The 11,830-nt window shown below is 46.1% G+C and overlaps 1 protein-coding gene across 1 annotated transcript; it reads right to left on the bottom strand.

The window, feature by feature from the left end:
* Positions 1 to 9,100: 9,100 nt before the first annotated feature.
* Positions 9,101 to 11,054, bottom strand: LOC139647826 (growth arrest and DNA damage-inducible protein GADD45 beta-like). Its single transcript, XM_071523805.1, has 4 exons — positions 10,836 to 11,054; positions 10,473 to 10,574; positions 10,105 to 10,330; positions 9,101 to 9,789 (listed from the first exon to the last, which is right to left on the bottom strand). The coding sequence occupies exons 1-4, from the start codon at positions 10,877 to 10,879 to the stop codon at positions 9,676 to 9,678; spliced, it is 486 nt and encodes a 161-aa protein (XP_071379906.1). The 5' UTR covers positions 10,880 to 11,054; the 3' UTR covers positions 9,101 to 9,675.
* Positions 11,055 to 11,830: the final 776 nt, after the last annotated feature.

Raw genomic sequence — 11,830 nt, 5'->3', positions numbered from 1 at the left:
TAAATGCTTTGAAATGGGCACTTTTTTTAAACGAACGGAACAACAACCTTATGATCTTCCGTACACAGGCGGAGGAGTTACTTTTCCCCACTTTTCTCAAATGCTATTGGTCCAAAAGACATCAGTCAAAGTGTAGACTGTCCAATGGAGAATGAGCACACAAACATGCTTGTCTGGCTCTTAACAACAGAGGACTACTGTACTGTACTGTACTGTACTGTACTGTACTGTACTATATGGAACATGGTTAGTCACAGATGGAGGAAGTTTGGAAGTTTGGAGAAGGACAGCAGAAAGGCTGGAGAAAGACGGGGGAAAGTTTGGAGAAAGTCTGGGAGAAAAATTAAAATTCATCACCAACCTGCTCATACTGGCCTTTAAAAGCAGAACTTTACATTAGTAACATTTATATCACTAGTAGTGTCAGTAATGTTACAAAGCTGTACATTTTAAAACGGAAAACATGCAGGATTGCTGATTTCAGGTGCTGTACAATACACACACACACACACACACACACACACACACACACACACACACAGCAGAGTAGGCGCTCTGGTTGAGGAGGTCGAGCTTCTCTCCAGCTGTGTGTGTTTGAGACGACAGAGAAAGTAAACTGCTGGTTTTCCTGCCAGTAAACCCACCCCCCACCTCACACACACACACACACACACACACACACCCCCCATACCCCCCTCACATGGACAGGAAGTGGTGTAGTTTGTAGCTGCTGTTCATGCTGCTGCAGTCTGAGGAGGATCGACAGAGTGAGGAAGCAGAAGTAAAGATCTGTGACTCAGACTGAGCTTTTCCTCTCAGACTCCAGTCTCTCCACCTCAGTTTCTCCACTTCTTTCCCTCCGGAGGTTCGGAAGCGGCTCGGTCCGTCTGAACTGAGTCTGAGGTGAAATTCACTGAAGGACTGTGATGATGTCACGGCCGTTAAAACCATCGCACACACCAGAGGGGGCAAAAAAAAACAAAAAACGTGTGATTCACAAACAGCCGGTGGGCGGAAAGACAAGACGCTTCATTTCACTGCAAAGGAAACCGCCGCTGTCTATGCATATTTAATTTAACTTATCCATTTGCATATCAGCACAGCAACAAGCCCCTTCTTGTTACAGGCCGCAGTTCATAAAGGTCATCGCTAATTGCTGCTTGCAAATTAAGGGGAAAGTGTTAAGATCTTCCAAAATGGCGGGAATGGAAGTTTAAAAAGGTTAGAGCTGCAAACAAAAAATATATATTGCAAACGTCATCTGGGGCCAGTTGCATAAGGATAGACCTGGTCTTAGACTTAAATGTGACTTTGAGTCAAACTTGCTGTAGACATTTATATTTACCTGTTCCTACTACTTCTTGGTTGTTGTAGATCTCTAATGGTTTGTTTCTGTCTCTCACGTCTCTCTTCTTCAGGCTCTTCCCAAAAACCAGAGATTTGGCATCTTGTATGAAACAGCTTCAGTATTTAAACTTCCTGCTCTGACAGTTAGGCCGACTCGTTGCCATAACAACAAAGTTCTTAACTCAAGATTAGCCGGGGGGAAGGTGGCTAACTGTCCTACCTCAAAATAAGTCAGCTGTAATATTGAAGTAACAGACAGTCTTAATTAGCCTAGTCCAACCTGAGAATCTAAGACCAGTCTAAGGCTTAGACTAGTCTTAATCCAGCTTTATGCAGCTGGCCCCTGTGACTGGATTCAAAGTCACACAGTTACTGATGTGGTGACGAGATGAAGGAGACGCAGCTTCAGACGGAGGTTCAGGTTCCATGTTTTGCTGTCAGGACTCAGTTCCTCTGCTTCAGTCCAAAGACCTGGTTTCTACGTTTGTCTCGTCACTAACTGTGATCAGTGCCGACTGTGTGGACCAGAGGTGGGACTCCAGTCAGACTCAAGTCCCAGTTTTAATTGCTTGAGCCTTGACTTGACTTGGGTTCTGGTGACTTGGGACTTGACTCTGACTTGTACTCTGATGACTTGAAAAGGTTTCTAAAGTCTTGACTTGAGATCTTGTGTTTGTGTAAATGACTTAGATTGAAAGTGATGAGATTTGTTCCAGCGGACGACTGAATTTAAATTCTGTTTTCTGAATTTGTATGGAATGGTTGAATTTATTGAAGTTGAAACTGATTATAGAAATCAAACTCATGATGCTCTTACCAAGTTTTTATCCTATTAAAACCATATTGCATTAAAAAGTCCTAGATATTTAGTTTTCTTTAAGATATTAAATTGATACTGGACTCTTGGTTTGTTCTGACTCGACTTGCTGTTCTACATTTAGACTTGAGACTTGACATTAATGACTTGGACCTGACTTGACTCGTTCAGACGGTGCAGACTGGGTTTCAGTCTTCAGCAGCAGACACTCAGCAGGTCGACCTGCAGAACCTCCTGCTCAGGGTCAAAGGTCAGCGTTTAAGTGTTGAAGCGTTTGAGCGTTGAAGCGTTTGTCTGGAGCTTCGTGCCGTCCGCCATGTTGAACACAGGGTGGAAACACGTCTGCTTTTGATGACATCATAAGGTGACAGCCAATAGAGACGGGAGGATTGAGGCGTTTTCTCTGCTCTGCATGTCATTTTCCCTCCTGATGCATTTCACAGCTGTAACTAGCTGCTTTCTGAAAAATGTTTTTATAAAAAGGGACAAATATCCTTCACAAGAGGAAGGAAAATTGCAAAAATCTACACAAGTAAAAGTAAAAAGTAGCTCATTTAAACTGGACTAAAACTTACTGAGTTACAAAAAAAGACATGGTAGCCTATATGATTTTAGAAATAGAAAAAGATTAGAAATAAAGTGAAGCACAAAACTTCATCAAAGCGAACTTTAGGAAAAGGAAAATAACTGAAGGACAAAAAATGCAAAAGTACACAAAAAAAACTCTTTGTCACTTCCACCCACACAGCATGGGTACTAATGAGCATGCCTTAATACTGTGTGTGTGTGTGTGTGTGTGTGTGCGTGTGTGTGTGTGCGTGTGTATGTTGGCGCTGGAAAGTAGCGCCAGAAATGCAAATGAACTGTTTGAAAAAGAAAAACAAACCGGCGCGAAGTTTCCAGCCGGAGAGCGGCTGTCTATCTGCATTCCTTACATTCCAGAGAGAGAGAGAGAGAGAGAGAGAGAGAGAGAGAGAGAGAGAGAGAGGGGGGGGGTAACAGAGAGAGAGAGACAGCTGAATAGAGAGAGAGAGAGATAGACAGAGAGAGAGAGAGACAGGTGAACACAGAGAGAGAGAGAGGGAGAGAGACAGGTTAACACACAGAGAGAGAGAGAGAGAGAGAGAGAGCTAAATAGAGAAAGAGAGAGAGAGAGAGAGAGAGAGAGAGAGAGGTTAACAGAGAGAGAGATACAGCTGAATAGAGAGAGAGAGAGAGAGACAGGTGAACACAGAGAGAGAGAGAGAGAGAGAGACAGCTAAATAGAGAAAGAGAGAGAGAGAGAGACAGGTTAACACACACAGAGAGTGAGAGAGACAGCTGAAGAGAGAGGGGGAGAGAGAGAGAGAGAGAGAGAGAGATGAATAGAGAGAGAGACAGGTAAGAGAGAGAGAGACAGATGGACAGAGAGAGACAGATAAAAGATTCAAGGTTCAATCATTTATTGTCTTGTCAACAAAGTTGATATGAATTTGCCCCAGTGCATCTCTTAAAGGTTAACTTCAGTATTTTTCATCCTGGACCCTATTTTCCAAACGTATTGTGTCTAAGTGACTAATGGGGACAACAGTGTTTGAAACTGGTCCAGTATTGAGTGAGATCGTTTCAGCCAGCAGCTGAAACAGGCTGCAGTGTGATCTGACAGGTCAAACTGAACCATCAGTGTCCGTCCACTGAAAGAGTTTGTTTTGTTTCTGTCACTGACAGGCTCGCATTAATATTATAAGAGTCTGACAACATTATGGAAAGACACTACAGAGAAATAAAACGTTTTTCTTTACCTTTCGCTTGATCCGGTCTGTTTGTTATTGTGTAACCAAGTCTAATCGGCTTACAGCCTATTTCACAATAAAGACACACAGCAGCCTATAGGAAGAGTAAACTACAATGCACCATGTGTTTCCATGTGTTTACCAAGCTGCACCAACATGTGTCCAAGTCTGACTTGGCTCCGTTAATTTAACCGAGACCCGGCCGGCATGCGGTGAAGCAATCCGCCATTTTGACTTTTGGCTTATATGTGGGATTTTCTGCCTCCTGCTCCTCTCAGGAGCCTCCTGTGGTCTTCATGTGTATTTTTGATCCAGATCGTCTCTTTCCCCAGACGCTTATTCATCTTTTTTTAACCCTGGTGTCTGTTCCTCTCAGGGTGTTTTCAGGTTTCTGACTCATGCCTCCTGCCTCCTGCGGCCCGTACATGGTCCGTGACGAAACGCAGGATATCCGTACGTAACCGCCGACGCGCCGGCGGAGCCCCGCGATTGGCTCGGCCTCCGCTCGTTATCCAACAAAGACGGACAAAGCCGGAGATTCCCCCGTAGCGGCCGGCCAATGAGGAAGCTCCGGCAGTTTCCGTGGCGACGTGACGCAGGCGAGCGGGCCAGCAGCAGGAATAGCTGCAGCTCTGACACACTGAGCCTGCAGCCTGCTCAAACTAAAAATATTCCTGCTATGCTTAGAGCTCCGTCTATTCTGAGACTCACCTCACTTTAACCTGCTGAAAACACACAGCCGACAGGCCGGGCAGAGCATTCTGGGTAATAGAGAGGCTTCTCTTCTTCGGCAGGCTGATACAGAAACATACAGACAGAGGGACAGTCAGTTCTGTCTGGTTCAACATGCTGCAGCTGCAGAATGTGCAAACTGGAAATGAGAAGGACAGAGGGAGGAAGCTGTGCAGTCTGATGTAAGAACTGACACTGCAGAAACTTTCATCCTTCACTTTCTGGTAAAAAACTGAAGAAAAAAATGAATTCTGAAAAGATCCAAAAAACCAAGACACTCTGAAGTGAAAAGACATTTAAAAAAAGCCTTTATAACACGGGCTGCAAGACAATTAAAAATAACCAAGATGCTTTCTGTTTCTTTCTCACACTTGTTTGCTTTTACACTCCCTCTTTCTCTCTCAGGACACACACACACACACACACACACACACACACACGCAGGCAGCATGGGTGTGTGTGGCAGCAGAGGTGTGGAAAGTCATTAACAGATACGCAGCTTTCTGCATTCTTTCCATCTCTTCATGCGTAGAGTGTGTGAGAGATGAGGGAGTGTGTGTGTGTGTGTGTGTGTGTGTGTGTGTGTGTGTGTGTGACTGTCAGCAGAGCGTCAGCTGATGGCAACAGAAACAACACAGTGATCAATAGTCACAGATATGGTGATCAATGTCTTTTTCATCATAAGATCGCCACATCATCATCATCACAGTCACCATCTGTGGATCTGTGTGAACCTGCAGCTCAGCAAACTTTCCCTGGAGAAACAAACATTTTAAAAATCTACTACTACTAAAAAAATGAAGTTAAAAAATCAAATCAAATCTACTAGCCACCTTGCAGGCAGTTCTTTAGAGCCATTATTAGCATATTAGCATTATATGAAGATGACGTTCCTCCACCATGAATTTGATTATGTGACAAAAACGTGAACTGGACTCCACATTTTTTTGGCTAACGGAGAAGTTTAGGAAACTAAAAAGCTTGGCTGAGGTTTGGGAAAAGTTTTGGTCGGTTAATCGGTGCTGCCTTGGTGGGTGGAGTCATTGGTTTCTTTCGGGGGTTTGGAGTTTTCTCAAACTTTTAAACTTTTAAGCTTTTGAACTTTTGAATGGCTGTGTATCTCCTTTTTTATCGTTTATTTTGTCATTGTGTTTCTTCTTCACGTTCACTTTTATCTGTTTGCATCTGTGTTTAGTTGCATGTCTGTTCGTTTTCTAGTTGTATCCATTTATCCCCTGTATTACCAAATATAACAAATAAAGTTAAGTTTAAGTTTAAATGAGAAAATTCGAACCCGGGTCGTCCCCCTTATTTCACTGCTGTTTCTAGTCTTGTCTCCATCTATTCTTCATGGAGCTGATATTTGCATTTGAAGAGATCGTGCTCATTTCACATTTCAAGTTTCAGGAGATCAGGCTGAACAGAGACGCTCATGTTCAAACCTTCATGTTGAAAGAAGCTCCTACTCCAGTCAGACTGACTTTATACTGATCTAAATATGGCAGCAGGGTTTCTGTGTGTCTCCCATGTGCAGCAGCTAACTGCAGCTCGTCATAAACCGAAGCGCAGGTCGTTTCCCCTGAAGCCCCGCCCCCTCTGGCCTGAGGCGTGACGTCGGTTCAGGACGCTCGCGGCGGCGGATTGGCTGAGCCGAGCCGTCCGTCACCCAGGAGCTGAGCGGAGTTTGACCCATCCGCTGCCAAAACAAACAGGCGTGTGGCGTCACCGGGCCGCAGAGCGTGTGTGTGTGTGTAGAGAACAGGATGTGACATCAGGATGTGACGTCGTGGGTCGAGGCCGGTGGCAACAACACCGGCTGGCTGGGAACCGGACTGTTTGCACAAGGATCTGGATGGAGGCCATGAGTTTATAGCTGAGCTGGTTTCACTCCAGCAGACACTGAAGCTTCAGTCTGGGAGGAGATCTGACATCCAGCTGGACAACAAACTGTTGTACTTTCTGTCTCTCTGAATATTTAACCCCAAACTCCACACAACCATGAAGTAACAGTCAAAGATCATGAATATGTGGAAAACTTGCAACATTAGGTAGTGATTCTAGTTTGATCTGTGATTGATTATTGATCACTCTCTGTAAAATCCTTTGAGACAGACTGATGAAGAAGAGCTGTAGACACAAACTGGGCTTGACTGTTATTCCAAGCAGTCAGAAGTAAAGAGTCTGCAGATGGCATAAAATAAATCAGCATGGATTATTTGAATGTGTCCACATGACAGTCCAGTGGTAGAACTGTGTAGTAATGCTCTGCACTGGTCAGCTGTTTGTTAGAAATATAACAGACAGATGCGCTCTTCATCTATTTCATACAGAAGAGAAGACAAGGATTAACCAGCAACAGGTTCAAGCTGGTAAAGAGCAGATCTTTATGGAATGAACCTCCTAAAGCGGCTCAGTGTTCAATCAGGCTTTAGAAAAACATACTGAGGTCGATGGGTTTTCATTTCATATCACACAGTTTTTTGTATAATGGTGACTTTCTTCATGAAGTATCTAGGGAAAACTCCAATTTTGGTCAGGTATTAACTTCGTGTCATGTGATCTTCTATAGAATGAGAGGAATCTAAAACCCTTTCAAAACCAACTGGATAAACTCTGAATGCATTGTGGTCAAGCTAAAAGCAAGTCTGGTTTTCTAAGTTTCTGAAAAGTTGACATTTTGGAGATACGAGGCGTTCACCGCAGCAACGTTCTTATTAATGTGTTAAAGTGTTTTTAATGTAGGATTCTTGCTTTCCTTCTTGATTCTTCAGAAGTCGTCCATTTGGGATGAAATAGATTCTAACAGAAGAAAGAAAGTTTTTCCTGCTGAAGTGTTTGCTGGAGTGAAACCTGCAGACTGATGGAGAACCGAACCGCTGCTTTAGATCTCCAACAGGCTGCATGTTAACACCGACCTCCTCAACACACTGAAACCTTCCTATTGTCTGTCTCTTTTCACTCCTTCAGTCAGAGCAGTTAGCCTACCCCACCCTGCACACACACACACACACACACACACACACACACACACACACAAAGCTAGTTTCACCTGTCTTTTCAATGACTCTCTGATTTCACTCTCCTTCAGTGAAAAAACCCTCTGACAAAAGAAAACCACCTGAGATTTCAATGAAAAATGCTGAGCTTTGAAGGCATCTGGAGTCAGTTTTTACCCAAATAGCAGCCGTGTAAGACTGAAACACTGTGCAGGACTGAAACACTGTAGGACTGAAACACGGTGCTGGACTGAAACACTGTAGGACTGAAACACTGTGCTGGACTGAAACACTGTGCAGGACTGAAACACTGTGCAGGACTGAAACACTGCAGGACTGAAACACTGTAGGACTGAAACACTGTAGGACTGAAACACTGTGCTGGACTGAAACACTGTAGGACTGAAACACTGTGCTGGACTGAAACACTGTGCTGGACTGAAACACTGTAGGACTGAAACACTGTGCTGGACTGAAACACTGTGCAGGACTGAAACACGGTGCTGGACTGAAACACTGTGCAGAACTGAAACACTGCAGGACTGAAACACTGTGCTGGACTGAAACACTGTAAGACTGAAACACTGTGCTGGACTGAAACACTGTAGGACTGAAACACTGTGCTGGACTGAAACACTGTGCTGGACTGAAACACTGCAGGACTGAAACACTGTAGGACTGAAACACTGCAGAACTGAAACACGGTGCAGGACTGAAACACTGTGCTGGACTGAAACACTGCAGGACTGAAACACTGTGCTGGACTGAAACACTGCAGGACTGAAACACTGTAGGACTGAAACACTGCAGGACTGAAACACTGTAGGACTGAAACACTGTAGGACTGGAACACTGTGCTGGACTGAAACACTGTGCTGGACTGAAACACTGTACTGGACTGATTGTTCATCCATGGGAGAAAAGCAGTGGGTGCAAACTCAAACTCTGTAAGCTTTGACAGACACAACGTCCAAACACTTCAGTTTTAAATAATAAATGAGCCGTCTGTATTATATTTAGGTGGCAGGTTTCTGTCTTCCTCGCTGTGTGGGGGTTTTCATGCAGAGCTGAAGAGGATGAAGGAGTCTCTCCAGCAGCAGACTGGAACCAGCAGCTTGTCTGATCCTTCTGAATATAACTGACACAGAAAACCCTGGAGCAAGGCACCAGCTCTGTCAGGGTCGAGGGTTCAACTCCCACAGTCAGACTGAGGCTCCCATGGACCTGTGAGCTGTTTTAGATGAAGGAGTTCAGCAGAATGTAAAGCAGCAGGCTGATGAACAGAGCCGCCTTGTTGACTCATGAAAACATGTGACCTCAGTTTGAACACACACACACACACACACCAAGCAGTAACCCCACCAACACACACACACACACACACACACACACACACCACCCCTCTGGATGAATCACTCAGATGTCTCAGATTTCGTTCAATAATTTATTCAAATAAGTAAGTCGACATTGTTTCAGCAGTTTGCTCCACTGTCATATATTACTCTGTTCAAATTAAATAACATCACATTTGTCTGTATTCCATCAGAATTCATTTTTCAAACAATAACTGAAAACACATTCTGTAACATCCTCTGCATCCTGTCAGCATCAGTCCAGTCTCTGCTGTTCTGAGCGCGCTCAGAACTCCTCAGGCCTCGCTGGCACCCAGCCAGCCGTTCAGTTCAGTCTTTCACATTTCATTTCATAAATTAGGCTACATGGGTTTCCAACAGCCGGGTTCAGGTGTGTTCCCCGTCCCGTCTGACAGCAGTGAAACCTCCTGCCCCCCCCTCCTCCTCCTCGTTACAGAGGAGGCCGCTGGTCCGGCAGAACCCGTCCCCCCTCCGCCCGCCCGCCCGGCCTCGGCCTCGGCGGCCCGGACCCGGCGGTCCGCCGCCCAGACGGACCCGTCCAACGCCTTTGTCCTCTCCGAAGAAGGACGGCTTTGACTTAATTTCCACGCTCTCGCCGGTCCTGAGCGGTCCGGCTCGGCTCGGCTCGGTCCGGACCCTCAGCGGTCCTGCAGGTCCAGGCAGGGAACCCACTGGTTCCTGCAGCGGCTCTCCTCACAGAAGCTGCTGACGTCCTGCAGGGCCGAACTCTGCAGAGGCTGACAGGCCGGGTTCTGGAGAACACAAGGGGGGGAGGGGTTAGTCATGAACACATGGAACACCAGGAAGTGAACAATGATACTTGGATAATAATAATAATGATAATAGTATTCTTTTTTGCATTTTTAGATTTTTAATGATATTTATGTTTTTGCATTTTCATTATTTGTGTTACTATTAATGATATGTTTTTTTCCACTATAGTACTCTAGTAGACACTGCACTTCACTGCCATGTATCTATTCCACTGCACAATAACAATAATTCCCTTATGGAACAAATCGCTACAGATGAACCGGCTCGAACCGGGGCCGGGCTGCGGGACTCACCGTGACCAGGATGCAGTGCAGGTCCCGCGGCTCGTTGCCGTTGCTGTCCTCGGTGCCGGGCTCGTCCAGCACCTGCGCGAGGCGCCGCATGCCGGAGACCCGCACGATGTTGATGTCGTTGTCGCAGCAGAAAGCCTGCAGCAGCGTGAAGTGGATCTGCAGCGCGATGTCGTCCTCATCCTCCTCATCAGTGGCGAGGAGGCAGAGCACGACGCTGTCCGGGTCTCTGCAGGGGAGGAGGAGGAGGAGGAGGAGGAGGAGGAGGGTTATTAGTATTATTATACGGAAAAACAGCGGAATTACCCTTTACTCTACTGGCGATGTGGTTGGAATCGTGCAGTCAGCTTCATTAGTGAAAATCTACTTACACATTCATGAGTTTGGCGGACTCGTAGACTCCCACAGTCAGACAGTCTTGCCGCTGAGCTGCGACCAGCAACTCCTCCAGAGCCTGACTCACTGTCTCCATCCTGAGAGAGGAGAGAGAGAGAGAGAGAGAGAGAGAGAGAGAGAGAGAGAGAGAGAGAGAGAGAGAGAGAGAGAGAGAGAGAGAATCTGTTAGAAATGACACCAAACACCACAGCGACCGCAGAGACTGGGAATACACACTGGGAATAAAGACCGAGGAGATACAGACTAGACATAAAGACTAGAAATAAAGTCTGGGAATAGAGACCGGGCTGCTGTAGCCGGTGCAGTCTCGTGCCGCTGCACGGCGCAGAATAACTTACTTTTTCTCGGTAATGTTGCATCCAACGACTTCTTCCAGAGTCATATTGAAGTCGGTAATGTATTCCACAAGGTCCAGGATAATATCCAAACAGCAGGCGGTTTATATTCCCGAGGTACGGCGTGCAGAAAGCGCCTGCCGGTAATCCAGATCGGTACAAAGATCCGTCCAGTGTCCGTTCACGGTAAAAAATCAGCGGTAAGTCCTTGTGTGTGTCTCCGGTCTGCAAAGAGAGAGTTCTGTCTCTACAGCCCGAAACTCCGCCGTTTTATTCTCTCTCGGCGGTGGGCGTGGCGAAGCCCCGGCGCTCGCTCTCCGGTTGGTCCGTCGCTGTCAATAGATTCCCCGTCCCGCGCGCCCATTGGCTCCGCGCGCAGCAGACGCCGGCGACCCCACGTGGGAGGTTTCGGAGAATCCCCCCACCTCCTCTGTTCTCACACTGCCGGTTTGTTTACCGGGTTTCTGAGCGGAGGAATTTCCAACAAGTCTTCCTCTGCTGCAGAAACATGGCCGACAGCTCAGTCTGCACACAGGAAAACTGAGAAAATGATTTATGTTGCAGGACAGTGTTCTGCAGGAATATTATCTATTATCTTCTATAAGTGTGATGATGTTTTTGCCTGGAGCCTGGTGGCTGCAGGCAGACAGACAGGCAGACAGACAGACAGGGGGAAGTTGCAGCAGAGGCAGCTGAGCAGCTCGTGCTCGGCTCGGGCAGCAGCAGCATGAAGCTCGTTGTGCAACAGCAGCGAAATTCGCCTCGAAAAACACGAGTTTTATGAGAAATGATCAGTTATGTTTCTCCTCGGGCTGAGCCTCAGTCTAAAAATAGCCCGGTCCGGTCAGAGGATCAGATCGGGCCGTTTACCGGCAGCACGTCATCATCATCATAAGACTCATGATAGACCTAATAATAGTCATATTAGCTTCATATGGGTGCAAACTTTAATGTTTATTAGCCTATTTAAAATAGAAAACCTTGTATGTTCCTACACA

Source organism: Centroberyx affinis, unplaced genomic scaffold (genome assembly GCF_046629955.1).
Source record: "Centroberyx affinis isolate AG114_WGS23_722 - 3 ecotype Tasmania unplaced genomic scaffold, CSIRO-AGI_Caff_v1 ptg001119l_1, whole genome shotgun sequence".
NCBI lineage: Eukaryota > Metazoa > Chordata > Actinopteri > Beryciformes > Berycidae > Centroberyx > Centroberyx affinis.
This window is presented reverse-complemented; position numbering and strand designations above follow the sequence as displayed.

Coding starts and splice junctions, on each gene's coding strand:
- LOC139647826 (XM_071523805.1), bottom strand. CDS start 10,879: ATGACTCTGGAAGAAGTCGTTGGATGCAACATTACCGAGAAAAA. Junction 10,575..10,835: donor TGCAACATTACCGAGAAAAA/GTAAGTTATTCT, acceptor CTCCTCTCTCAG/GATGGAGACAGTGAGTCAGG. Junction 10,331..10,472: donor TCCGCCAAACTCATGAATGT/GTAAGTAGATTT, acceptor CCTCCCCTGCAG/AGACCCGGACAGCGTCGTGC.